We start from the raw sequence: 27974 nt of genomic DNA, 5'->3' as shown, positions 1-27974 counted from the left end.
TTAATGAGGATCCGTATGGCGATCCTTGAGAATAAGTCCTACTAGGGGAAGATCTTCCCCTACCTCTGCCCCTGGTGACCCACGATGGGTCCATTCTGCAGAAATTGTAAATCATCAATTAACTGAAGAATAGCAGTAATTTCATCAGAATTAGAGTATTCTTCTTCCATATTATCAATTCTGTCAGCCATGATTTTATCAAGTATGAGTTCCTTTAAGTCTCTGTTTAAATTAATCACTCTAAGAATAGTGATCAATTCCTCGTTATCAAATAGCATGGTATAATAATTCATAAATTATTCTAAATATTCCCGGGATAGAAAATCCGGAAGGGAATTATCAATTCATTTTTTGTATTGTATTTCAAAATCGAAAGGTGCTAGCTGAGCCTGCCATCTAGCAAATATTAATTTAGAAGCATCGTGCTTAAAATCTTTGTCAAACATGTATTTAACAGATTGAGCATCAGTTTTTATCAAAAACTTTTGGTTGTATAAGTCGTCTTGAAATTTTAATACACACTTAACAATTGTTAACATTTCATGCGCCACAGTAGCGTATTTCTTCTGGGCTTCGGTCCATTTACCAGAGTGAAATCTTATTAAGTATTCACTCTTATTATTGGGATTTACTTGTTTCAAAATCCCTCCATATCCAACATTAGACGCATCTGTCTCGATAATCTTTTGCCAAGTAGGATTGGCAAGGGTTAAACAAGGTAAAGATTTAACCCGCCCTTTAATACTTTTGACTAACTCAGTATGTTGGTTAGTCCAAGGGTGTTTATGATCTTTCTTCAGCCGATCGTATAGAGGGGCTAGATCTCGTGACAAACTTTTATAAAAAGGGGATATATAATTCAGACTTCCCAAAAATCTTTGTAATTGAGTCCTGTCAGTGATAACATCAGGAAATTTTGAGGCAAAATCAATTGATCTTTGTATTGGGGTAATTTTTCCCTGGCAAATATTATGACCTAAAAAACGAACATTCGTTTGGAATAGACTCATCTTAGGCTTAGAAATTACTAAACCGTTTTGTATAACAATTTTCTTAAAAATATCAAGATGCTTAATATGCATCTCCAAAGTTTTAGAAAATACTAATATGTCGTCAATATACACGATGATAAAATCCAAATACGGGTTAAAAATATCATTCATAATTTTTTGAAATTCAGAAGGGGCATTTTTCAAACCAAATGACATAACATTCCATTCATATTGCCCAAATGGAACATTGAAAGCAGTTCTATAAGTATGCTCTTTAAATATTTGAATTTGCCAATAACCAGATTTTAAATCAAATTTTGAAAATATATTGGCGTCATATAACCTAGATAGCAAGTCCCTTTTATTAGGGATAGGATACCTAATCCATTTTAGATGTTTATTTAATGGTTTATAATTTATAACTAAGCGAGGAATACCTCGTTCCTTTTCTGCCGCATTATTAACATAAAAGGCAGAACATGACCAAGGAGATTTTGAGGGTTTTATCAAACCCTTTTGTAACAAACTATCAATCTCGTTTTTGCAGAATTCAACTAGTTCAGCATTCATCTGGCAAGGTCGAGATTTAGTAGGAATATCATCCTCAGAGAAGTTTTCTTCGTATGGAAGAGTTACAATATGCCTTTTCCGGTTCCAAAAGGCACTAGGGTGATCGGCGCAAACATCAACGGCCATTTTTTCAGCAATCAATTTAATCTTTTGCTGAACTTTAACAGCTTGTAAAGTATCGAATATATTCATGCTAAGAATTTCTAATTGTAATGAATCAACATGCCTTTGTTTCATATTAATCAAGGCATTAATATCTCTAGTTACGGGATCTGTAACAAAGGAATAACTTATCTTTTTATCTTGATAAGTAGCAGAAAAACCATGTTCATCTATATTATTAAACGGATAAATAGCATTAATAAAAGGTGTTCCAAGTATGATTGGAGGGTATAACTGGTTTTTTACCAAAAAGAAGAAATGTGGAATACAGACTTTATTCTGGCAAATATGAGTATTAGGCAATTTGTACTCTATATCTAAAGCATGACCAGAAGCGGATTTCACCAAATGAGTAGTCTTTTGAAAATATCTAGTAGGAATCAATCCTTCCTGAATGCAGCTTACATCTGCACCACTATCAATCATAGCTATATCAGTTATAGAAAAATTATTATCAATTAAAATAGTACATTTAATATACCATTTGTGTGCAGTAACAATTTGCATCATACCTAAAAATAAATCAGATTTTTCATCAGAAATTTCTTTTCCTTTATCATTAGAAAAATCAGAAAATCCTTTAGTCGAAGATTCAGGTAGAGAATTATTTTTCTCAATTTGAGTAATCCGGTGATCGCAAATCATTTGATTTTGCTTAAGAGACTTAATATCTCTTTTCAAATTTTCGATTTCTTCTTTTAAATCATCAAAAGAAGTATCTCGACTTGGAGTACTGGACTTTTGAAGTCTTCTATTTATCTCAGATAAAGAATATGGTGCAAAGTGTTCAAATTCGTTTTTGTATTTTTCAACAGTTTTTGAACTACTAGAACTTGAACTTGCAGCTAAAGTAATAATTTTTTCACGAAGTTTTTCATCAGTAACTTCTTTTAAAAGTTCTATTACATTGTCAGATGTAATAGTTTTTATATTAAGATCATCAAATTGTGATTTCAATTTATAAAATTCGTCACTATCACAAGCACAAATATCACCTTTGCAAGCAGTGCAAGCAGTATCACTAGGAGACCTATCAGGTGGGAGGAAATTAATTTTCCAACTACATGGACTTTAAATTCTGTTATCTCCCCAAGTCAGATTACTAACGACTTGTCAAACACTGAATTTCGCATGTCACTCAAAATCCGGATGGTAGGATTTGTATTCAATTTGATGATAAGTCTACTATTTATAATAGACATTCATTTTCTAATCATAGACTTCTATCTGCTATTCAACATATTTCCCCTATTGAACCAGTCTACGGTCCAGCTCGCAATCGTGCAACTTCTCTACACACTATTGCTAGTGATAAGCCTGATCAAAAGGTTAAAAGGGTTGAAAGGGTTAAGATTAACCCTCAAACGAATATTGTTTAGGATAATGACATTATTTCTGATAAGGATATTCCTTCTGTATCCGAGATGGATTTCGACTCCAATAATATTTAATGATTCCAAACCAAATAGATTTTAGCCCCGGTTCTCGGGCCCGTAGTTATATTCAAAAGGAATTTTTTAGTGAAAAATGGAATCAGTTTAAAGCATGGTTTTTTGATACTTATAGTAAAGATGATTCGAATAATATATATCAAGAATTTTATGAAGCTTGTGCCTTGCATAATCAAATTATGTATTTTGTTCCTTGGTTTATAACAACTTATTTGCCTCTTTATATAAAGGTATTGGAAAGATCTTATAAAGACGGGAGTGGTAATATTACTAAAATGATTTATCTTCCTCAGGCTCCCTTTACTCTACCTAATAATACTGGTATTACTTTCACTGCCTTTCAAAAATTTATTGATGATAACGTGGCAACTATTAGTATTGCAGAAATTAATAAATTGATTTCTCAAAACAATTATTTGGGTTTGTATGTAAAATATTTAGGAGAACATATTGGTTCTCTTGATAAAAAACTTGATAATTTGACTAGTTTAATAAAGGAAATGAGTACTAAGAAAGGACCAACTGATATTGCCTCCACTTCAGGAAGTAAAACAGTTGATCAAGCTATTCCTACTCATATTCAAAGACCTCCTGAGATTCAGGATTTTAAATTTAAATCTCTTGATGACTTAGCTCAACTTTTAGATAAAAAGCTTTCTGGTTTAAATATTAGACCTATTGATTTATCAAAAAAATTTGCTGATAAAATTGAGACTGTTTCTGATTATAAAACTGAGACTTGGTCAGAATTTAATAAACTCAAAGGGATTGTTAAACAAAATCATAGGTATGCTGACAAACCAAGGATGCAGACCTATTATTATCCTCGTCCTACTCCTCAAGATGTGTTAATTGAGGAACAAGATTGGAATCAGACAAATACGTCTTATAATGGTTCCGAAATTTATGAAAGTGTATAACAAACCATAAACCTTATCGTGTAACTCATCATCGAGTTCTAAGGTTTTTAGCTTTTGAAGCTTGCAATTTGGAGAAATATGACCAAACTTTCCACATTTATAACACTTAATATCAGCGAGATCACTTTTGGATCTATTCTTTGCAAATCGAGTAGATTTCCGATGCGCTTTTTTAGTATCACGTTCTTCCTTAGGCCTATATCTAGACCTCTTTTTCTTATACGGGCTGTCCGGGTAAGGATACCTATGATATTTGGTTTTCTTCTTCCTATTTTGAGTGGAAGTTTCGGGTAAATCGAACTGGGTACAGAAGTCTCCTAATTGGGACTTTACTTTAAGCTTATCAATCTTAAGCTGTCTAGAAAGCCTTAACTCATTACACAATTTTAATCCTTCTTCTGTACAAACACCTATAAGCTTACCATATGTATAATTATTATACAGAATCTCGCCGCAACTACCTTTTAACACATTCCTCACTCTTTCAGCAAATAAGGAAGGGAGACCATCTATAAACTTGGCTTTCCAATGCTCAAATTTATTGTCGGGTAGTTCCATAACTCTACTCATAAAAGTGTCTTTATACCATCTAAATTCACTAAGGGTCTTACATCTAAGCCCATTAAGTAAAGTTCGAATGGTCTGATGATTCGAGGTAAATCTACCATTGAAATGTTCTAAGATAGTAAGGATAAGGGTATAAACTGCATCTTTCCTACCCATTACTAGAGCCATACCTATGTTATCAACACCTTCGTCGGTTGCCGTAGCATTAATAACGAAAGCCTTTTCTTCTACAGATAAATGATTGTCCCACCAGCCACGAAGTTGGCCAGTGAATCCTGCAATGATCATTTTGCAAATATTTCTATCTGTATTTTTAACACTTTTACAGATAGTCGAATACATAAGCATTCTGTGTACGAGAATGGTTAATTGTCTATCAGTTAGACCATCAAGATTCCATTCATAAATTTCGGAACCGTTATAAGACGTATTTGTCTGGTAGGCGGGCGGTAATCCGCACGACCATCCAGATCTAGCTGCTTTAGTACACTTTAAAGGTTGGCGGTAGTCCGCACGACCAATAAGGATTCGAAATATACGGAAATTCTATTATAATTTAATGACTGTATGGAAGGATCTATATCCTTTTACCCAAGCACGGGCCTGTCTAAGCCCGATACATACTCTTACTGAGCCCATGTGTCTAGCAGTTCTAACTGTGAAAGAGGTAGCCCTTTTGACAACTTCAGCGGGCTTTAATGTAACAGCTGGCTAGACGTAGCCACTAAGGCAAAGCCGGTTTGTTATACACTTCGGGATCAGAATCTGACTATTACTCAGAGACTGAATCTGAAACTGAAGTTGAGTTAATTGATTTTTCTGATAATAATAAGAATATTGATACTTCTTGCACTGCTTGTAAAGGTGATATTTGTACTTGTGATAGTGACGAATTTTATAAATTACAATCACAATTTGATAATCTTAATATAAAAACTATTACATCTGACAATGTAATAGAACTTTTAAAAGAAGTTACTGATGAAAAACTTCGTGAAAAAATTCAGCAGGCTTTAATGTCACAGCTGGCTAGACGTAGCCACTAAGGCAAAGCCAATAAGAGTAGTACCAGAACCGACTGTACCACCATCTTGGAACCAAATCAAGAAACTATATTAAAATTTCTTTATATTTTGAAAGAGTCTGGATTCTTCATGGTTAATATGCAAGAGAAATTAGTTCTTCAACATAGATATGAATCCGTTTAGCCGGACATAGTCACGGCTGGGGAGAGAAACTAAGTATTTAAAATACTAAAAAGAAAAGAGAATAAGTACCTTGAAGGCCGAGAAGCAAGGCCCTGAAGATGAACTGAACTTCAAAACTTTTATTAGCTTTAACTGATTTACAAACTATAAACTAAATCTTTACAAAGTGGGTTGGTTGAGAGAGAGAGGAGAGAGAAAGTAGAGAGAGAGTGGGGTTTCGGCTCTTCTTCTTCAAATGAAGAAGCCTCCTTATATAACAAAAAAAAAGAATCTAGAATAGTAAATTGGGTCCCACATCTGGGTCCCTACACAGTGTTTCTACTGTGGATGAACAGTGTATCTACTGTTTAAGTGGGTCCTGGCGGCTGATAAGCTGTCAAGTCTTCTTTTTGTCCAAATTGTGCATTTGTTGGAGGAATTCTTCCACCTTGTCGATATCTCTGTCAGATAATATCATTTCTGGCTGTATAGGTTGTGTATCTTCTACGAGGTCATCACCACTCGTTTCACTTCTCATTGAAGTGTCTGATTTTTCGCACTGATCTAGTGATTGGAGCAGATTTCTTTTTAATCCTTCTAAGTATTGATTTATCAAATCAATTTTATCTCCGTCTTGAATAGAGATTCTTCTAGCAATATGTTTAACAGTGCTTTCTTCTATTATCCTCTTTTGAGGGGCCGTTACATATAAATGGATTTGTGTTTTGATAGAATCTAATAATTCTTGTCCATATAACGTTTTTGTTTTGGGATCAGTCTTCATCAATTTGTCCCAAAAATTGTTGTAGAATACCCTATATAAACAAGGGATTTGTTCTTCCGTATAACCTAATTCCGGAGTCCATTTATGGATCCAGGGGATAGAAAATTCAATAAAGAAGTAGATTTGATCAATTTTTTCTAGGTAGCAGATATGATCTGCGTGATATAACTCTGTTAAGAACGGCGAAGCTTTTGTCCATTCTTTGTATAACTTTAGGAATGGTTCGGGTAAAATCTTGGTAGTAGGACCGTGGTATGACCACCAGTTTAAAAACCAGTTAGGGATAGGTCCTGTAAATACTTTTGCGCATACTTTGATAAACCAAGTATGCTTATGTCTCTCATTGTTATAATAAAGCACTCTATCAAATGCTTGAATATAATCCCAATAAGTGAAATTCATAGGTGATTTATTAAGGCTTATCTGCCTTTCTTTTATTGTTGAAATACCCCATTCTTCAACAGATATAATCTGTTTGATAATGACTTTTGAAAAGTTATAAACATTTTCATTCGTGTTATAACCCGAAAAGTGCTGGAATTCTGCACTACCTGTACTGATCAGGATAGTTTCATAATAGGTGCGGGTTTTATATGATTCACCCGGATAGTATAATCCATTAATCAGATATCTCTGAAATATTTTCCACGGTTCTTCTTTTCTCTGAATCTCAGAGTTTTCAAGGAGAAATATCATTTCTCTCTTTGGTAACTTTTCATATGACTTGATATCGTCATTGTCTTCCTCTTTAGCAATTGAAGCAAAAGTATCACTTTGCTTTTTGGATGCTAAATAAGCCTGCAGATGTCCATATAACGGACTATCTTCTGGAATATCTTCCAGATGTATAGAATGTCCTGAGGATTCACCTGTATGCGGTACCTTTGAGTTTATCAAACTCTTTTTTCCTCTTTGTATTACTGCGGAGTTTGATGAGGATCCGTATGACGATCCTTGAGAATAAGTCCTACTAGGGGAAGATCTTCCCCTACCTCTGCCCCTGGTGACCCACGAAGGGTCCATTCTGCAGAAATTGTAAATCATCAATTAACTGAAGAATAGCAGTAATTTCATCAGAATTAGAGTATTCTTCTTCCATATTATCAATTCTGTCAGCCATGATTTTATCAAGTATGAGTTCCTTTAAGTCTCTGTTTAAATTAATCACTCTAAGAATAGTGATCAATTCCTCGTTATCAAATAGCATGGTATAATAATTCATAAATTATTCTAAATATTCCCGGGATAGAAAATCCGGAAGGGAATTATCAATTCTTTTTTTGTATTGTATTTCAAAATCGAAAGGTGCTAGCTGAGCCTGCCATCTAGCAAATATTAATTTAGAAGCATCGTGCTTAAAATCTTTGTCAAACATGTATTTAACAGATTGAGCATCAGTTTTTATCAAAACCTTTTGGTTATATAAGTCGTCTTGAAATTTTAATACACACTTAACAATTGTTAACATTTCATGCGCCACAGTAGCATATTTCTTCTGGGCTTCGGTCCATTTACCAGAGTGAAATCTTATTAAGTATTCACTCTTATTTTTGGGATTTACTTGTTTCAAAATCCCTCCATATCCAACATTAGATGCATCTGTCTCGATAATCTTTTGCCAAGTAGGATTGGCAAGGGTTAAACAAGGTAGAGATTTAACCCGCCCTTTAATACTTTTGACTAACTCAGTATGTTGGTTAGTCCAAGGGTGTTTATGATCTTTCTTCAGCCGATCGTATAGAGGGGCTAGATCTCGTGACAAACTTTTATAAAAAGGGGATATATAATTCAGACTTCCCAAAAATCTTTGTAATTGAGTCCTGTCAGTGATAACATCAGGAAATTTTGAGGCAAAATCAATTGATCTTTGTATTGGGGTAATTTTTCCCTGGCAAATATTATGACCTAAAAAACGAACATTCGTTTGGAATAGACTCATCTTAGGCTTAGAAATTACTAAACCGTTTTGTATAACAATTTTCTTAAAAATATCAAGATGCTTAATATGCATCTCCAAAGTTTTAGAAAATACTAATATGTCGTCAATATACACGATGAAAAAATCCAAATACGGGTTAAAAATATCATTCATAATTTTTTGAAATTCAGAAGGGGCATTTTTCAAACCAAATGGCATAACATTCCATTCATATTGCCCAAACGGAACATTGAAAGTAGCTCTATAAGTATGCTCTTTAAATATTTGAATTTTCCAATAACCAGATTTTAAATCAAATTTTGAAAATATATTGGCGTCATATAACCTAGATAGCAAGTCCCTTTTATTAGGGATAGGATACCTAATTCATTTTAGATTTTTATTTAATGATTTATAATTTATAACTAATCGAGGGATACCTCGTTCTTTTTCTGCCGCATTATTAACATAAAAGGCAGAACATGACCAAGGAGATTTTGAGGGTTTTATCAAACCCTTTTGTAACAAACTATCAATCTCGTTTTTGCAGAATTCAACTAGTTCAGCATTCATCTGGCAAGGTCGAGATTTAGTAGGAATATCATCCTCAGAGAAGTTTTCTTCGTATGGAAGAGTTACAATATGCCTTTTCCAGTTCCAAAAGGCACTAGGGTGATCAGCGCAAACATCAACGGCCATTTTTTCAGCAATCAATTTAATCTTTTGCTGAACTTTAACAGATTGTAAAGTATCGAATATATTCATGCTAAGAATTTCTAATTGTAATGAATCAACATGCCTTTGTTTCATATTAATCAAGGCATTAATATCTCTAGTTACGGGATCTGTAACAAAGGAATAACTTATCTTTTTATCTTGATAAGTAGCAGAAAAACCATGTTCATCTATATTATTAAACGGATAAATAGCATTAATAAAAGGTGTTCCAAGTATGATTGGAGGGTATAACTGGTTTTTTACCAAAAAGAAGAAATGTGGAATACAGACTTTATTCTGGCAAATATGAGTATTAGGCAATTTGTACTCTATATCTAAAGCATGACCAGAAGCGGATTTCACCAAATGAGTAGTCTTTTGAAAATATCTAGTAGGAATCAATCCTTCCTGAATGCAGCTTACATCTGCACCACTATCAATCATAGCTATATCAGTTATAGAAAAATTATTATCAATTAAAATAGTACATTTAATATACCATTTGTGTGCAGTAACAATTTGCATCATACCTAAAAATAAATCAGATTTTTCATCAGAAATTTCTTTTCCTTTATCATTAGAAAAATCAGAAAATCCTTTAGTCGAAGATTCAGGTAGAGAATTATTTTTCTCAATTTGAGTAATCCGGTGATCGCAAATCATTTGATTTTGCTTAAGAGACTTAATATCTCTTTTCAAATTTTCGATTTCTTCTTTTAAATCATCAAAAGAAGTATCTCGACTAGGTGTATTGGAATTTTGAAGTCTTCTATTAATTTCAGATAAAGAATATGATGCAAAATTTTCAAATTCGTTCTTGTATTTTTCAACAGATTTTGAACTACTAGAACTGGAACTTGCAGCTAAATTAATAATTTTTTCACGAAGTTTTTCATCAGTAACTTCTTTTAAAAGTTCTATTACATTGTCAGATGTAATAGTTTTTATATTAAGATTATCAAATTGTGATTGTAATTTATAAAATTCGTCACTATCACAAGTACAAATATCACCTTTACAAGCAGTGCAAGAAGTATCAATATTCTTATTATTATCAGAAAAATCAATTAACTCAACTTCAGTTTCAGATTCAGTCTCTGAGTAATAGTCAGATTCTGATCCCGAAGTGTATAACAAACCATAAACCTTATCGTGTAACTCATCATCGAGTTCTAAGGTTTTTAGCTTTTGAAGCTTGCAATTTGGAGAAATATGACCAAACTTTCCACATTTATAACACTTAATATCAGCGAGATCACGTTTGGATCTATTCTTTGCAAATCGAGTAGATTTCCGATGCGCTTTTCTAATATCACGTTCTTCCTTAGGCCTATATCTAGACCTCTTTTTCTTATACGGGCTGTCCGGGTAAGGATACCTATGATATTTGGTTTTCTTCTTCCTATTTTGAGTGGAAGTTCCGGGTAAACCGAACTGGGTACAGAAGTCTCCTAATTGGGACTTTTCTTTAAGCTTATCAATCTTAAGCTGTCTAGAAAGCCTTAACTCATTACACAATTTTAATCCTTCTTCTGTACAAACACCTATAAGCTTACCATAGGTATAATTATTATACAGAATCTCGCCGCAACTACCTTTTAACACATTCCTCACTCTTTCAGCAAATAAGGAAAGGAGACCATCTATAAACTTGGCTTTCCAATGCTCAAATTTATTGTCGGGTAGTTCCATAACTCTACTCATAAAAGTGTCTTTATACCATCTAAATTCACTAAGGGTCTTACATCTAAGCCCATTAAGTAAAGTTCGAATGGTCTGATGATTCGAGGTAAATCTACCATTGAAATGTTCTAAGATAGCAAGGATAAGGGTATAAACTGCATCTTCCCCACCCATTACTAGAGCCATACCTATGTTATCAACACCTTCGTCGGTTGCCGTAGCATTAATAACGAAAGCCTTTTCTTCTACAGATAAATGATTGTCCCACCAGCCACGAAGTTGGCCAGTGAATCCTGCAATGATCATTTTGCAAATATTTCTATCTGTATTTTTAACACTTTACAGATAGTCGAATACATAAGCATTCTGTGTACGAGAATGGTTAATTGTCTATCAGTTAGACTATCAAGATTCCATTCATAAATTTCGGAACCGTTATAAGACGTATTTGTCTGATTCCAATCTCGTTCCTCAATTAACACATCTTGAGGAGTAGGACGAGGATAATAATAGGTCTGCATCCTTGGTTTGTCAGCATACCTATGATTTTGTTTAACAATCCCTTTGAGTTTATTAAACTCTGACCAAGTCTCAGTTTTATAATCAGAAACAGTCTCAATTTTATCAGCAAATTTTTTTGATAAATCAATAGGTCTAATATTTAAACCAGAAAGCTTTTTATCTAAAAGTTGAGCTAAGTCATCAAGAGATTTAAATTTAAAATCCTGAATCTCAGGAGGTCTTTGAATATGAGTAAGAATGTTTTGATCAACTGTTTTACTTCCTGAAGTGGAGGCAATATCAGTTGGTCCTTTCTTAGTACCCATTTCTTTTATTAAAATAGTCAAATCATCAAGTTTTTTATCAAGAGAACCAATATGTTCTCCTAAAATTTTTACATACAAACCCAAATAATTGTTTTGAGAAATCAATTTATTAATTTCTGCAATACTAATAGCTGCCACGTTATCATCAATAAATTTTTGAAAGGCAGTGAAAGTAATACCAGTATTATTAGGTAGAATAAAGGGAGCCTGAGGAGGATAAATCGCTTTAGTAATATTACCACTCCCGTCTTTATAAGATCTTTCCAATACCTTTATATAAAGAGGCAAATAAGTTGTTATAAACCAAGGAACAAAATACATAATTTGATTATGCAAGGCACAAGCTTCATAAAATTCTTGAGATATATTATTCAAATCATCTTAACTATAAGTATCAAAAAACCATGCTTTAAACTGATTCCATTTTTCACTAAAAAATTCCTTTTGAATATAACTACGGGCCCGAGAACCGGGGCTAAAATCTATTTGGTGTGGAATCATTAAATATTATTGGGGTCGAAATCCATCTCGGATACAGAAGGAATATCCTTATCAGAAATATTGTCATTATCTTGAACAATATTCGTTTAAGGGTTAATCTTAACCCTTTCAACCCTTTTAACCTTTTGATCAGGCTTATCACTAGCAATAGTGTGTAGAGAAGCTGCACGATTGCGAGCTGGACCGTAGACTGGTTTAATAGGGGAAATATGTTGAATAACAGATAGAAGTCTATGATTAGAAAATGAATGTCTATTATAAATAGTAGACTTATCATCAAATTGAATACAAATCCTACCATCCGGATTTTGAGTGACATGCGAAAATTCAGTGTTTGACAAGTCGTTAGTAATTTGACTTGGGGAGATAACAGAATTTAAAGTCCATGTAGTTGGAAAACTAATTTTCTCCCACCTGATAGGTCTCCTAGTGGTGACCTTGGACTTTGCAAAATTGGTTTCGACCAATATGGTCTGATCCGATGTATCGTATAACTCACATCTAGTATTCAAAGTAGATAACAATTTGAAATAAATCCTATAGGATAGACATATAAGTTCAGAACCAGGCGCATAATTATAACCATGCGTTTTCACATTTAAAGTCAAAGCATCAAGAATATTAACATCAGAAAGAGATAATTGCAGATTTGGGTTGAGTATTAAAATATACCGGACCATAGGCCACTGTAGATTCTATCGAACCCATTAGAGACTGTCTGAAATTCAGATTTCTAGCATCTCTAAGAGCTGCTAAAAAGGTCTCTGGTAATCCTTTAAGGGTTAAAGGTTTAAATGCAATTTGAACCATACCAATATGCACATAATGGTAATGATGTTTATATAAATCTATATCATGCTTGTTTAACAAACGAATAGTCTGTTCAGACGAATTTAATGCTAAAGACTGTTCAGTCGTTTTTATCAATTGTTTAGAAGAAAGTTTATCAAACCAACCATAATCATAAATGGTTTTTATAGAAACTTTAGGAATTGTCCATTTATTTAATAAATCAAGGTTTTGAGGTATATCTACCTCTTCAAGTCTAGTACTTTTAGTACTTGTTTCTCCCAAATCCATTCCAAAAGTTTCATATCTATGTTGAATCTTTCATATCTATTACACATTTACCATGAAAATACATACTCTTACTGAGCCCATGTGTCTAGCAGTTCTAACTGTGAAAGAGGTAGCCCTTTTGACAACTTCAGCGGGCTTTAATGTCACAGCTGGCTAGACGTAGCCACTAAGGCAAAGCCAATAAGAGTAGTACCAGAACCGACTGTACCACCATCTTGGAACAAAATCAAGAAACTATATTAAAATTTCTTTATATTTTGAAAGAGTCTGGATTCTTCATGGTTAATATGCAAGAGAAATTAGTTCTTCAACATATATATGAATCCGTTTAGCCGGACATAGTCACGGCTGGGGAGAGAAACTAAGTATTTAAAATACTAAAAAGAAAAGAGAATAAGTACCTTGAAGGCCGAGAAGCAAGGCCCTGAAGATGAACTGAACTTCAAAACTTTTATTAGGTTTAACTGATTTACAAACTATAAACTAAATCTTTACAAAGGGGGTTGGTTGAGAGAGAGAGGAGAGAGAAAGTAGAGAGGGGGGGTTTCGGCTATTCTTCTTCAAATGAAGAAGCCTCCTTATATAACAAAAAAAAAGAATCTAGAATAGTAAATTGGGTCCCACATCTGGGTCCCTACACAGTGTTTCTACTATAGTTAAACAGTGTTTCTACTGTGGATGAACAGTGTATCTACTGTTTAAGTGGGTCCTGGCGGCTGATAAGCTCTCAAGTCTTCTTTTTGTCCAAATTGTGCATTTGTTGGAGGAATTCTTCCACCTTGTCGATATCTCTGTCAGATAGTATCATTTCTGGTTGTATTGGTTGTGTATCTTCTACGAGGTCATCACCACTCGTTTCACTTCTCATTGAAGTGTCTTATTTTTTGCACTGATCTAGTGATTGGAGCAGATTTCTTTTTAATCCTTCTAAGTATTGATTTATCAAATCAATTTTATCTCCGTCTTGAATAGAGATTCTTCTAGCAATATGTTTAAAAGTGCTTTCTTCTATTATCCTCTTTTGAGGGGCCGTTACATATAAATGGATTTGTGTTTTGATAGAATCTAATAATTCTTGTCCATATAACGTTTTTGTTTTGGGATCAGTCTTCATCAATTTGTCCCAAAAATTGTTGTAGAATACCCTATATAAACAAGGGATTTGTTCTTCCGTATAACCTAATTCCGGAGTCCATTTATGGATCCAGGGGATAGAAAATTCAATAAAGAAGTAGATTTGATCAATTTTTTCTAGGTAGCAGATATGATCTGCGTGATATAACTCTGTTAAGAACGGCGAAGCTTTTGTCCATTCTTTGTATAACTTTAGGAATGGTTCGGGTAAAGTCTTGGTAGTAGGACCGTGGTATGACCACCAGTTTAAAAACCAGTTAGGGATAGGTCAAGTAAATACCTTTGCGCATACTTTGATAAACCAAGTATGCTTATGTCTCTCATTGTTATAATAAAGCACTCTATCAAATGCTTGAATATAATCCCAATAAGTGAAATTCATAGGTGATTTATTAAGGCTTATCTGCCTTTCTTTCATTGTTGAAATACCCCATTCTTCAACAGATATAATCTGTTTGATAATGACTTTTGAAAAGTTATAAACATTTTCATTCGTGTTATAACCCGAAAAGTGCTGGAATTCTGCACTACCTGTACTGATCAGGATAGTTTCATAATAGGTGCGGGTTTTATATGATTCACCCGGATAGTATAATCCATTAATCAGATATCTCTGAAATATTTTCCACGGTTCTTCTTTTCTCTGAATCTCAGAGTTTTCAAGGAGAAATATCATTTCTCTCTTTGGTAACTTTTCATATGACTTGATATCGTCATTGTCTTCTTCTTTAGCAATTGAAGCAAAAGTATCACTTTGCTTTTTGGATACTAAATAGGCCTGCAGATGTCCATATAACGGACTATCTTCTGGAATATCTTCCAAATGTATAGAATGTCCTGAGGATTCACCTGTATGCGGTACCTTTGAGTTTATCAAACTCTTTTTCCTCTTTGTATTACTGGGGAGTTTGATGAGGATCCGTATGACGATCCTTGAGAATAAGTCCTACTAGGGGAAGATCTTCCCCTACCTCTGCCCCTGGTGACCCACGAAGGGTCCATTCTGCAGAAATTGTAAATCATCAATTAACTGAAGAATAGCAGTAATTTCATCAGAATTAGAGTATTCTTCTTCCATATTATCAATTCTGTCAGCCATGATTTTATCAAGTATGAGTTCCTTTAAGTCTTTGTTTAAATTAATCACTCTAAGAATAGTGATCAATTCCTCGTTATCAAATAGCATGGTATAATAATTCATAAATTATTCTAAATATTCCCGGGATAGAAAATCCGGAAGGGAATTATCAATTCCTTTTTTGTATTGTATTTCAAAATCGAAAGGTGCTAGCTGAGCCTGCCATCTAGCAAATATTAATTTAGAAGCATCGTGCTTAAAATCTTTGTCAAACATGTATTTAACAGATTGAGCATCAGTTTTTATCAAAAACTTTTGGTTGTATAAGTCGTCTTGAAATTTTAATACACACTTAACAATTGTTAACATTTCATGCGCCACAGTAGCGTATTTCTTCTGGGCTTCGGTCCATTTACCAGAGTGAAATCTTATTAAGTATTCACTCTTATTATTGGGATTTACTTGTTTCAAAATCCCTCCATATCCAACATTAGACGCATCTGTCTCGATAATCTTTTGCCAAGTAGGATTGGCAAGGGTTAAACAAGGTAAAGATTTAACCCGCCCTTTAATACTTTTGACTAACTCAGTATGTTGGTTAGTCCAAGGGTGTTTATGATCTTTCTTCAGCCGATCGTATAGAGGGGCTAGATCTCGTGACAAACTTTTATAAAAAGGGGATATATAATTCAGACTTCCCAAAAATCTTTGTAATTGAGTCCTGTCAGTGATAACATCAGGAAATTTTGAGGCAAAATCAATAGATCTTTGTATTGGGGTAATTTTTCCCTGGCAAATATTATGACCTAGAAAACGAACACTTGTTTGGAATAGACTCATCTTGGGCTTAGAGATTACTAAACCGTTTTGTATAACAATTTTCTTGAAAATATCAAGATGCTTAATATGCATCTCCAGAGTTTTAGAAAATACCAATATGTCGTCAATATAAACGATGATAAAATCCAAATATGGGTTAAAAATATCATTCATAATTTTTTGAAATTCAGAAGGGGCATTTTTCAAACCAAATGGCATAACATTCCATTCATATTGCCCAAATGGAACATTGAAAGCAGTTCTATAAGTATGCTCTTTAAATATTTGAATTTGCCAATAACCAGATTTTAAATCAAATTTTGAAAATATATTGGCGTCATATAACCTAGATAGCAAGTCCCTTTTATTAGGGATAGGATACCTAATCCATTTTAGATGTTTATTTAATGGTTTATAATTTATAACTAAGCGAGGAATACCTCGTTCCTTTTCTGCGGCATTATTAACATAAAAGGCAGAACATGACCAAGGAGATTTTGAGGGTTTTATCAAACCCTTTTGTAACAAACTATCAATCTCGTTTTTGCAGAATTCAACTAGTTCAGCATTCATCTGGCAAGGTCGAGATTTAGTAGGAATATCATCCTCAGAGAAGTTTTCTTCGTATGGAAGAGTTAGAATATGCCTTTTCCGGTTCCAAAAGGCACTAGGGTGATCGACGCAAACATCAACGGCCATTTTTTCAGCAATCAATTTAATCTTTTGCTGAACTTTAACAGATTGTAAAGTATCGAATATATTCATGCTAAGAATTTCTAATTGTAATGAATCAACATGCCTTTGTATCATATTAATCAAGGCATTAATATCTCTAGTTACGGGATCTGTAACAAAGGAATAACTTATCTTTTTATCTTGATAAGTAGCAGAAAAACCATGTTCATCTATATTATTAAACGGATAAATAGCATTAATAAAAGGTGTTCCAAGTATGATTGGAGGGTATAACTGGTTTTTTACCAAAAAGAAGAAATGTGGAATACAGACTTTATTCTGGCAAATATGAGTATTAGGCAATTTGTACTCTATATCTAAAGCATGACCAGAAGCGGATTTCACCAAATGAGTAGTCTTTTGAAAATATCTAGTAGGAATCAATCCTTCCTGAATGCAGCTTACATCTGCACCACTATCAATCATAGCTATATCAGTTATAGAAAAATTATTTGGGTTTGTATGTAAAAATTTTAGGAGAACATATTGGTTCTCTTGATAAAAAACTTGAAAATTTGACTAGTTTAATAAAGGAAATGAGTACTAAGAAAGGACCAACTGATATTGCCTCCACTTCAGGAAGTAAAACAGTTGATCAAGCTATTCCTACTCATATTCAAAGACCTCCTGAGATTCAGGATTTTAAATTTAAATCTCTTGATGACTTAGCTCAACTTTTAGATAAAAAGCTTTCTGGTTTAAATATTAGACCTATTGATTTATCAAAAAATTTTGCTGATAAAATTGAGACTGTTTCTGATTATAAAACTGAGACTTGGTCAGAGTTTAATAAACTCAAATGGATTGTTAAACAAAATCATAGGTATGCTGACAAACCAAGGATGTAGACCTATTATTATCCTCGTCCTACTCCTCAAGATGTGTTAATTGAGGAACGAGATTGGAATCAGACAAATACGTCTTATAACGGTTCCGAAATTTATGAATGGAATCTTGATGGTCTAACTGATAGACAATTAACCATTCTCGTACACAGAATGCTTATGTATTCGACTATCTGTAAAAGTGTTAAAAATACAGATAGAACTATTTGCAAAATGATTATTGCAGGATTTACTGGCCAACTTCGTGGCTGGTGGGATAATCATTTATCTGTAGAGGAAAAGGCTTTCGTCATAAATGCTACGGCAACCGACGAAGGTGTTGATAACATAGGTATGGCTCTAGTAATGGGTAGGGAAGATGCAGTTTATACCCTTATCCTTACTATCTTAGAACATTTTAATGGTAGATTTACCTCGAATCATCAGACCATTCGAACTTTACTTAATGGGCTTAGATGTAAGACCCTTAGTGAATTTAGATGGTATAAAGACACTTTTATGAGTAGAGTTATGGAACTACCCGACAATAAATTTGAGCATTAGAAAGCCAAGTTTATAGATGGTCTCCCTTCCTTATTTGCTGAAAGAGTGAGGAATGTGTTAAAAGGTAGTTGCGGCGAGATTCTATATAATAATTATACCTATTGTAAGCTTATAGGTGTTTGTACAGAAGAATGATTAAAATTGTGTAATGAGTTAAGGCTTTCTAGACAGCTTAAGATTGATAAGCTTAAAGAAAAGTCCCAATTAGGAGACTTCTATACCCAGTTCGGTTTACCCGGAACTTCCACTCAAAATAGGAAGAAGAAAACCAAATATCATAGGTATCCTTACCCGGACAGCCCGTATAAGAAAAAGAGGTCTAGATATAGGCCTAAGGAAGAACGTGATACTAGAAAAGCGCATCGGAAATCTACTCGATTTGCAAAGAATAGATCCAAACGTGATCTCGCTGATATTAAGTGTTATAAATGTGGAAAGTTTGGTCATATTTCTCCAAATTGCAAGCTTCAAAAGCTAAAAACCTTAGAACTCGATGATGAGTTACACGATAAGGTTTATGGTTTGTTATACACTTCGGGATCAGAATCTGACTATTACTCAGAGACTGAATCTGAAACTGAAGTTGAGTTAATTGATTTTTCTGATAATAATAAGAATATTGATACTTCTTGCACTGCTTGTAAAGGTGATATTTGTACTTGTGATAGTGACGAATTTTATAAATTACAATCACAATTTGATAATCTTAATATAAAAACTATTACATCTGACAATGTAATAGAACTTTTAAAAGAAGTTACTGATGAAAAACTTCGTGAAAAAATTATTAATTTAGCTGCAAGTTCCAGTTCTAGTAGTTCAAAATATGTTGAAAAATACAAGAACGAATTTGAAAATTTTGCACCATATTCTTTATCTGAAATTAATAGAAGACTTCAAAAGTCCAATACACCTAGTCGAGATACTTCTTTTGATGATTTAAAAGAAGAAATTGAGAATTTGAAAAAGGATATTAAGTCTCTTAAGCAAAATCAAATGATTTGCGATCACCGTATTACTCAAATTGTGAAAAATAATTCTCTACCTGAATCTTCGACTAAAGGAATTTCTGATTTTTCTAATGATAAAGGAAAAGAAATTTCTGATGAAAAATCTGATTTATTTTTAGGTATGATGCAAATTATTACTGCACACAAATGGTATATTAAATGTACTATTTTAATCGATAATAATTTTTCTATAACTGATATAGCTATGATTGATAGTGGTGCAGATGTAAGCTGCATTCAGGAAGGATTAATTCCTACTAAGTATTTTCAAAAGACCACTCATTTGGTGAAATCCGCTTCTGGTCATGCTTTAGATATAGAGTACAAATTGCCTAATACTCATATTTGCCAGAATAAAGTCTGTATTCCACATTTCTTCTTTTTGGTAAAAAACCAGTTATACCCTCCAATCATACTTGGAACACCTTTTATTAATGCTATTTATCCGTTTAATAATATAGATGAACATGGTTTTTCTGCTACTTATCAAGATAAAAAGATAAGTTATTCCTTTGTTACAGATCCCGTAACTAGAGATATTAATGCCTTGATTAATATGAAACAAAGGCATGTTGATTCATTACAATTAGAAATTCTTAGCATGAATATATTCGATACTTTACAATCTGTTAAAGTTCAGCAAAAGATTAAATTGATTGCTGAAAAAATGGCCGTTGATGTTTGCGCCGATCACCCTAGTGCCTTTTGGAACCGGAAAAGGCATATTGTAACTCTTCCATACGAAGAAAACTTCTCTGAGGATGATATTCCTACTAAATCTCGACCTTGCCAGATGAATGCTGAACTAGTTGAATTCTGCAAAAACGAGATTGATAGTTTGTTACAAAAGGGTTTGATAAAACCCTCAAAATCTCCTTGGTCATGTTCTGCCTTTTATGTTAATAATGCGGCAGAAAAAGAACGAGGTATCCCTCGATTAGTTATAAATTATAAACCATTAAATAAACATCTAAAATGGATTAGGTATCCTATCCCTAATAAAAGGGACTTTCGTATGGAAGAGTTACAATATGCCTTTTCCTGTTCCAAAAGGCACTAGGGTGATCGGCGCAAACATCAACGGCCATTTTTTCAGCAATCAATTTAATCTTCTGCTGAACTTTTGCAGATTGTATAGTATCGAATATATTCATACTAAGAATTTCTAATTGTAATGAATCAACATGCCTTTGTTTCATATTAATCAAGGCATTAATATCTCTAGTTACGGGATCTGTAACAAAGGAATAACTTATCTTTTTATCTTGATAAGTAGCAGAAAAACCATGTTCATCTATATTATTAAATGGATAAATAGCATTAATAAAAGGTGTTCCAAGTATGATTGGAGGGTATAACTGGTTTTTTACCATAAAAAGGTCTCTGGTAATCCTTTAAGGGTTAAAGGTTTAAATGCAATTTGAACCATACCAATATGCACATAATGGTAATGATGTTTATATAAATCTATATCATGCTTGTTTAACAAACGAATAGTCTGTTCAGACGAATTTAATGCTAAAGACTGTTCAGTCGTTTTTATCAATTGTTTAGAAGAAAGTTTATCAAACCAACCATAATCATAAATGGTTTTTATAGAAACTTTAGGAATTGTCCATTTATTTAATAAATCAAGGTTTTGAGGTATATCTACCTCTTCAAGTCTAGTACTTTTAGTACTTGTTTCTCCCAGATCCATTCCAAAAGCTTCATATCTATGTTGAATCTTTCATATCTATTACACATTTACCATGAAAATTCCTAGGCTCTGACACCATTTACACCAGGAACTAGGTAGGCGGGTGGTAATCCGCACGGCCATCCAGATCTAGCTGCTTTAGTACACTTTAAAGGTTGGCGGTAGTCCGCACGACCAATAAGGATTCGAAATATACGGAAATTCTATTATAATTTAATGACTGTATGGAAGGATCTATATCCTTTTACCCAAGCACGGGGCCTGTCTAAGCCCGATACATACTCTTACTGAGCCCATGTGTCTAGCAGTTCTAACTGTGAAAGAGGTAGCCCTTTTGACAACTTCAGCGGGCTTTAATGTCACAGCTGGCTAGACGTAGCCACTAAGGCAAAGCCAATAAGAGTAGTACCAGAACCGACTGTACCACCATCTTGGAACCAAATCAAGAAACTATATTAAAATTTCTTTATATTTTGAAAGAGTCTGGATTCTTCATGGTTAATATGCAAGAGAAATTAGTTCTTCAACATAGATATGAATCCGTTTAGCCGGACATAGTCACGGCTGGGGAGAGAAACTAAGTATTTAAAATACTAAAAAGAAAAGGGAATAAGTACCTTGAAGGCCGAGAAGCAAGGCCCTGAAGATAAACTGAACTTAAAACTTTTATTAGCTTTAACTGATTTACAAACTATAAACTAAATCTTTACAAAAGGGGTTGGTTGAGAGAGAGAGGAGAGAGAAAGTAGAGATAGAGGGGGGTTCCGGCTCTCTCTTCTTTAAATGAAGAAGCCTCCTTATATAACAAAAAAAGAATCTAGAATAGTAAATTGGGTCCCACATCTGGGTCCCTACATAGTGTTTCTACTGTAGTTAAACAGTGTTTCTATTGTGGATGAACAGTGTATCTACTGTTTAAGTGGGTCCTGGCGGCTGATAAGATGTCAAGTCTTCTTTTTGTCCAAATTGTGCATTTGTTGGAGGAATTCTTCCACCTTGTCGATATCTCTGTCAGATAGTATCATTTCTGGCTGTATTGGTTGTGTATCTTCTACGAGGTCATCACCACTCGTTTCACTTCTCATTGAAGTGTCTGATTTTTCGCACTGATCTAGTGATTGGAGCAGATTTCTTTTTAATCCTTCTAAGTATTGATTTATCAAATCAATTTTATCTCCGTCTTGAATAGAGATTCTTCTAGCAATATGTTTAACAATGCTTTCTTCTATTATCCTCTTTTGAGGGGCCGTTACATATAAATGGATTTGTGTTTTGATAGAATCTAATAATTCTTGTCCATATAACGTTTTTGTTTTGGGATCAGTCTTCATCAATTTGTCCCAAAATTTGTTGTAGAATACCCTATATAAACAAGGGATTTGTTCTTCCGTATAACCTAATTCCGGAGTCCATTTATGGATCCAGGGGATAGAAAATTCAATAAAGAAGTAGATTTGATCAATTTTTTCTAGGTAGCAGATATGATCTACGTGATATAACTCTGTTAAGAACGGCGAAGCTTTTGTCCATTCTTTGTATAACTTTAGAAATGGTTCGGGCAAAATCTTGGTAGTAGGACCGTGGTATGACCACCAGTTTAAAAACCAGTTAGGGATAGGTCCTGTAAATACCTTTGCGCATACTTTGATAAACCAAGTATGCTTATGTCTCTCATTGTTATAATAAAGCACCCTATCAAATGCTTGAATATAATCCCAATAAGTGAAATTCATAGGTGATTTATTAAGGCTTATCTGCCTTTCTTTCATTGTTGAAATACCCCATTCTTCAACAGATATAATCTGTTTGATAATGACTTTTGAAAAGTTATAAACATTTTCATTCGTGTTATAACCCGAAAAGTGCTGGAATTCTGCACTACCTGTACTGATCAGGATAGTCTCATAATAGGTGCGGGTTTTATATGATTCACCCGGATAGTATAACCCATTAATCAGATATCTCTGAAATATTTTCCACGGTTCTTCTTTTCTCTGAATCTCAGAGTTTTCAAGGAGAAATATCATTTCTCTCTTTGGTAACTTTTCATATGACTTGATATCGTCATTGTCTTCTTCTTTAGCAATTGAAGCAAAAGTATCACTTTGCTTTTTGGATGCTAAATAGGCCTGCAGATGTCCATATATCGGACTATCTTCTGGAATATCTTCCAAATGTATAGAATGTCCTGAAGATTCACCTGTATGCGGTACCTTTGAGTTTATCAAACTTTTTTTTCCTCTTTGTATACTGGGGAGTTTGATAAGGATCCGTATGACGATCCTTGAGAATAAGTCCTACTAGGGGAAGATCTTCCCCTACCTCTGCCCCTGGTGACCCACGAAGGGTCCATTCTGCAGAAATTGTAAATCATCAATTAACTGAAGAATAACAGTAATTTCATCAGTATTAGAGTATTCTTCTTCCATATTATCAATTCTGTCAGCCATGATTTTATCAAGTATGAGTTCCTTTAAGTCTCTGTTTAAATTAATCACTCTAAAAATAGTGATCAATTCCTCGTTATAAAATAGCATGGTATAATAATTCATAAATTATTCTAAATATTCCCGGGATAGAAAATCCGGAAGGGAATTATCAATTCCTTTTTTGTATTGTATTTCAAAATCGAAAGGCGCTAGCTGAGCCTGCCATCTAGCAAATATTAATTTAGAAGCATCGTGCTTAAAATCTTTGTCAAACATGTATTTAACAGATTGAGCATTAGTTTTTATCAAAAACTCTTGGTTATATAAGTCGTCTTGAAATTTTAATACACACTTAACAATTGTTAACTTTTCATGCGCCATAGTAGCATATTTCTTCTGGGCTTCGGTCCATTTACCAGAGTGAAATCTTATTAAGTATTTACTCTTATTATTGGGATTTACTTGTTTCAAAATCCCTCCATATCCAACATTAGACGCATCTGTCTCGATAATCTTTTGCCAAGTAGGATTGGCAAGGGTTAAACAAGGTAGAGATTTAACCCGCCCTTTAATACTTTTGACTAACTCAGTATGTTGGTTAGTCCAAGGGTGTTTATGATCTTTCTTCAGCCGATCGTATAGAGGGGCTAGATCTCGTGACAAACTTTTATAAAAAGGGGATATATAATTCAGACTTCCCAAAAATCTTTGTAATTGAGTCCTGTCAGTGATAACATCAGGAAATTTTGAGGCAAAATCAATAGATCTTTGTATTGGGGTAATTTTTCCCTGGCAAATATTATGACCTAGAAAACGAACATTTGTTTGGAATAGACTCATCTTGGGCTTAGAGATTACTAAACCGTTTTGTATAACAATTTTCTTGAAAATATCAAGATGCTTAATATGCATCTCCAGAGTTTTAGAAAATACCAATATGTCGTCAATATAAACGATGATAAAATCCAAATATGGGTTAAAAATATCATTCATAATTTTTTGAAATTCAGAAGGGGCATTTTTCAAACCAAATGGCATAACATTCCATTCATATTGCCCAAATGGAACATTGAAAGCAGTTCTATAAGTATGCTCTTTAAATATTTGAATTTGCCAATAACCAGATTTTAAATCAAATTTTGAAAATATATTGGCGTCATATAACCTAGATAGCAAGTCCCTTTTATTAGGGATAGGATACCTAATCCATTTTAGATGTTTATTTAATGGTTTATAATTTATAACTAATCGAGGGATACCTCGTTCTTTTTCTGCCGCATTATTAACATAAAAGGCAGAACATGACCAAGGAGATTTTGAGGGTTTTATCAAACCCTTTTGTAACAAACTATCAATCTCGTTTTTGCAGAATTCAACTAGTTCAGCATTCATCTGGCAAGGTCGAGATTTAGTAGGAATATCATCCTCAGAGAAGTTTTCTTCGTATGGAAGAGTTACAATATGCCTTTCCGGTTCCAAAAGGCACTAGGGTGATCAGCGCAAACATCAACGGCCATTTTTTCAGCAATCAATTTAATCTTTTGCTGAACTTTAGCAGATTGTATAGTATCGAATATATTCATACTAAGAATTTCTAATTGTAATGAATCAACATGCCTTTGTTTCATATTAATCAAGGCATTAATATCTCTAGTTACGGGATCTGTAACAAAGGAATAACTTATCTTTTTATCTTGATAAGTAGCAGAAAAACCATGTTCATCTATATTATTAAACGGATAAATAGCATTAATAAAAGGTGTTCCAAGTATGATTGGAGGGTATAACTGGTTTTTTACCAAAAAGAAGAAATGTGGAATACAGACTTTATTCTGGCAAATATGAGTATTAGGCAATTTGTACTCTATATCTAAAGCATGACCAGAAGCGGATTTCACCAAATGAGTGGTCTTTTGAAAATACTTAGTAGGAATTAATCCTTCCTGAATGCAGCTTACATCTGCACCACTATCAATCATAGCTATATCAGTTATAGAAAAATTATTATCGATTAAAATAGTACATTTAATATACCATTTGTGTGCAGTAATAATTTGCATCATACCTAAAAATAAATCAGATTTTTCATCAGAAATTTCTTTTCCTTTATCATTAGAAAAATCAGAAATTCTTTTAGTCGAAGATTCAGGTAGAGAATTATTTTTCTCAATTTGAGTAATACGGTGATCGCAAATCATTTGATTTTGCTTAACAGACTTAATATCCTTTTTCAAATTCTCAATTTCTTCTTTTAAATCATCAAAAAAGTATCTCGACTAGGTGTATTGGACTTTTGAACTCTTCTATTAATTTCAGATAAAGAATATGATGCAAAATTTTCAAATTCGTTCTTGTATTTTTCAACAGATTTTAAACTACTAGAACTGGAACTTGCAGCTAAATTAATAATTTTTTCACGAAGTTTTTCATCAGTAACTTCTTTTAAAAGTTCTATTACATTGTCAGATGTAATAGTTTTTATATTAAGATTATCAAATTGTGATTGTAATTTATAAAATTCGTCACTATGACAAGTACAAATATCACCTTTATAAGCAGTGCAAGAAGTATCAATATTCTTATTATTATCAGAAAAATCAATTAACTCAACTTCAGTTTCAGATTCAGTCTCTGAGTAATAGTCAGATTCTGACCCCGAAGTGTATAACAAACCATAAACCTTATCGTGTAACTCATCATCGAGTTCTAAGGTTTTTAGCTTTTGAAGCTTGCAATTTGGAGAAATATGACCAAACTTTCCACATTTATAACACTTAATATCAGTGAGATCACGTTTGGATCTATTCTTTGCAAATCGAGTAGATTTCCGATGCGCTTTTCTAGTATCACGTTCTTCCTTAGGCCTATATCTAGACCTCTTTTTCTTATACGGGCTGTCCGGGTAAGGATACCTATGATATTTGGTTTTCTTCTTCCTATTTTGAGTGGAAGTTCCGGGTAAACCGAACTGGGTACAGAAGTCTCCTAATTGGGACTTTTCTTTAAGCTTATCAATCTTAAGCTGTCTAGAAAGCCTTAACTCATTACACAATTTTAATCCTTCTTCTGTACAAACACCTATAAGCTTACCATAGGTATAATTATTATACAGAATCTCGCCGCAACTACCTTTTAACACATTCCTCACTCTTTCAGCAAATAAGGAAGGGAGACCATCTATAAACTTGGCTTTCCAATGCTCAAATTTATTGTCGGGTAGTTCCATAACTCTACTCATAAAAGTGTCTTTATACCATCTAAATTCACTAAGGGTCTTACATCTAAGCCCATTAAGTAAAGTTCGAATGGTCTGATGATTCGAGGTAAATCTACCATTGAAATGTTCTAAGATAGTAAGGATAAGGGTATAAACTGCATCTTCTCCACCCATTACTAGAGCCATACCTATGTTATCAACACCTTCGTCGGTTGCCGTAGCATTAATAACGAAAGACTTTTCTTCTACAGATAAATGATTGTCCCACCAGCCACGAAGTTGGCCAGTGAATCCTGCAATGATCATTTTGCAAATATTTCTATCTGTATTTTTAACACTTTTACAGATAGTCGAATACATAAGCATTCTGTGTACGAGAATGGTTAATTGTCTATCAGTTAGACCATCAAGATTCCATTCATAAATTTCGGAACCGTTATAAGACGTATTTGTCTGATTCCAATCTCGTTCCTCAATTAACACATCTTGAGGAGTAGGACGAGGATAATAATAGGTCTGCATCCTTGGTTTGTCAGCATACCTATGATTTTGTTTAACAATCCCTTTGAGTTTATTAAACTCTGACCAAGTCTCAGTTTTATAATCAGAAACAGTCTCAATTTTATCAGCAAATTTTTTTGATAAATCAATAGGTCTAATATTTAAACCAGAAAGCTTTTTATCTAAAAGTTGAGCTAAGTCATCAAGAGATTTAAATTTAAAATCCTGAATCTCAGGAGGTCTTTGAATATGAGTAGGAATAACTTGATCAACTGTTTTTCTTCCTGAAGTGGAGACAATATTAGTTGGTCCTTTCTTAGTACTCATTTCCTTTATTAAACTAGTCAAATCATCAAGTTTTTTATCAAGAGAACCAATATGTTCTCCTAAAATTTTTACATACAAACCCAAATAATTGTTTTGAGAAATCAATTTATTAATTTCTGCAATACTAATAGCTGCCACGTTATCATCAATAAATTTTTGAAAGGCAGTGAAAGTAATACCAGTATTATTAGGTAGAATAAAGGGAGCCTGAGGAGGATAAATCGCTTTAGTAATATTACCACTCCCGTCTTTATAAGATCTTTCCAATACCTTTATAT

General features: G+C 33.5%; 2 protein-coding genes across 2 annotated transcripts; both read right to left on the bottom strand.

The window, feature by feature from the left end:
- On the bottom strand, positions 1-4950 carry LOC138869490 (uncharacterized). The gene is made up of 2 exons (XM_070147110.1): positions 4101-4950; positions 1-95 (listed from the first exon to the last, which is right to left on the bottom strand). The coding sequence occupies exons 1-2, from the start codon at positions 4948-4950 to the stop codon at positions 1-3; spliced, it is 945 nt and encodes a 314-aa protein (XP_070003211.1).
- A 3988-nt stretch (positions 4951-8938) lies between these two features.
- On the bottom strand, positions 8939-27174 carry LOC138869489 (uncharacterized). Its single transcript, XM_070147109.1, has 6 exons — positions 26781-27174; positions 11385-11555; positions 10821-11244; positions 10389-10760; positions 9813-9980; positions 8939-9206 (listed from the first exon to the last, which is right to left on the bottom strand). The coding sequence occupies exons 1-6, from the start codon at positions 27172-27174 to the stop codon at positions 8939-8941; spliced, it is 1797 nt and encodes a 598-aa protein (XP_070003210.1).
- Between the last annotated feature and the right edge of the window lie 800 nt (positions 27175-27974).

Source organism: Nicotiana sylvestris, chromosome 5 (genome assembly GCF_000393655.2).
Source record: "Nicotiana sylvestris chromosome 5, ASM39365v2, whole genome shotgun sequence".
Taxonomy (NCBI): domain Eukaryota; kingdom Viridiplantae; phylum Streptophyta; class Magnoliopsida; order Solanales; family Solanaceae; genus Nicotiana; species Nicotiana sylvestris.
Note: the sequence above shows the minus strand (reverse complement) of the source record. Positions and strands in the feature narration are given on the sequence as shown.

Bases quoted from the DNA above. Each gene is read 5' to 3' on its own strand.
- LOC138869490 (XM_070147110.1), bottom strand. From the start codon at position 4,950: ATGATCATTGCAGGATTCACTGGCCAACTTCGTGGCTGGTGGGACAAT. The intron at 96-4,100 runs GTTTGTTATACA...CAATTTCTGCAG, and splicing joins GTTACACGATAAGGTTTATG to AATGGACCCATCGTGGGTCA.
- LOC138869489 (XM_070147109.1), bottom strand. From the start codon at position 27,174: ATGATCATTGCAGGATTCACTGGCCAACTTCGTGGCTGGTGGGACAAT. The intron at 9,981-10,388 runs ATCAGAATCTGA...TGATTTAAAAGA, and splicing joins GGTTTGTTATACACTTCGGG to AGAAATCGAAAATTTGAAAA. The intron at 9,207-9,812 runs TGATTTATTTTT...TGCCTTTTGGAA, and splicing joins GAAATTTCTGATGAAAAATC to CTGGAAAAGGCATATTGTAA.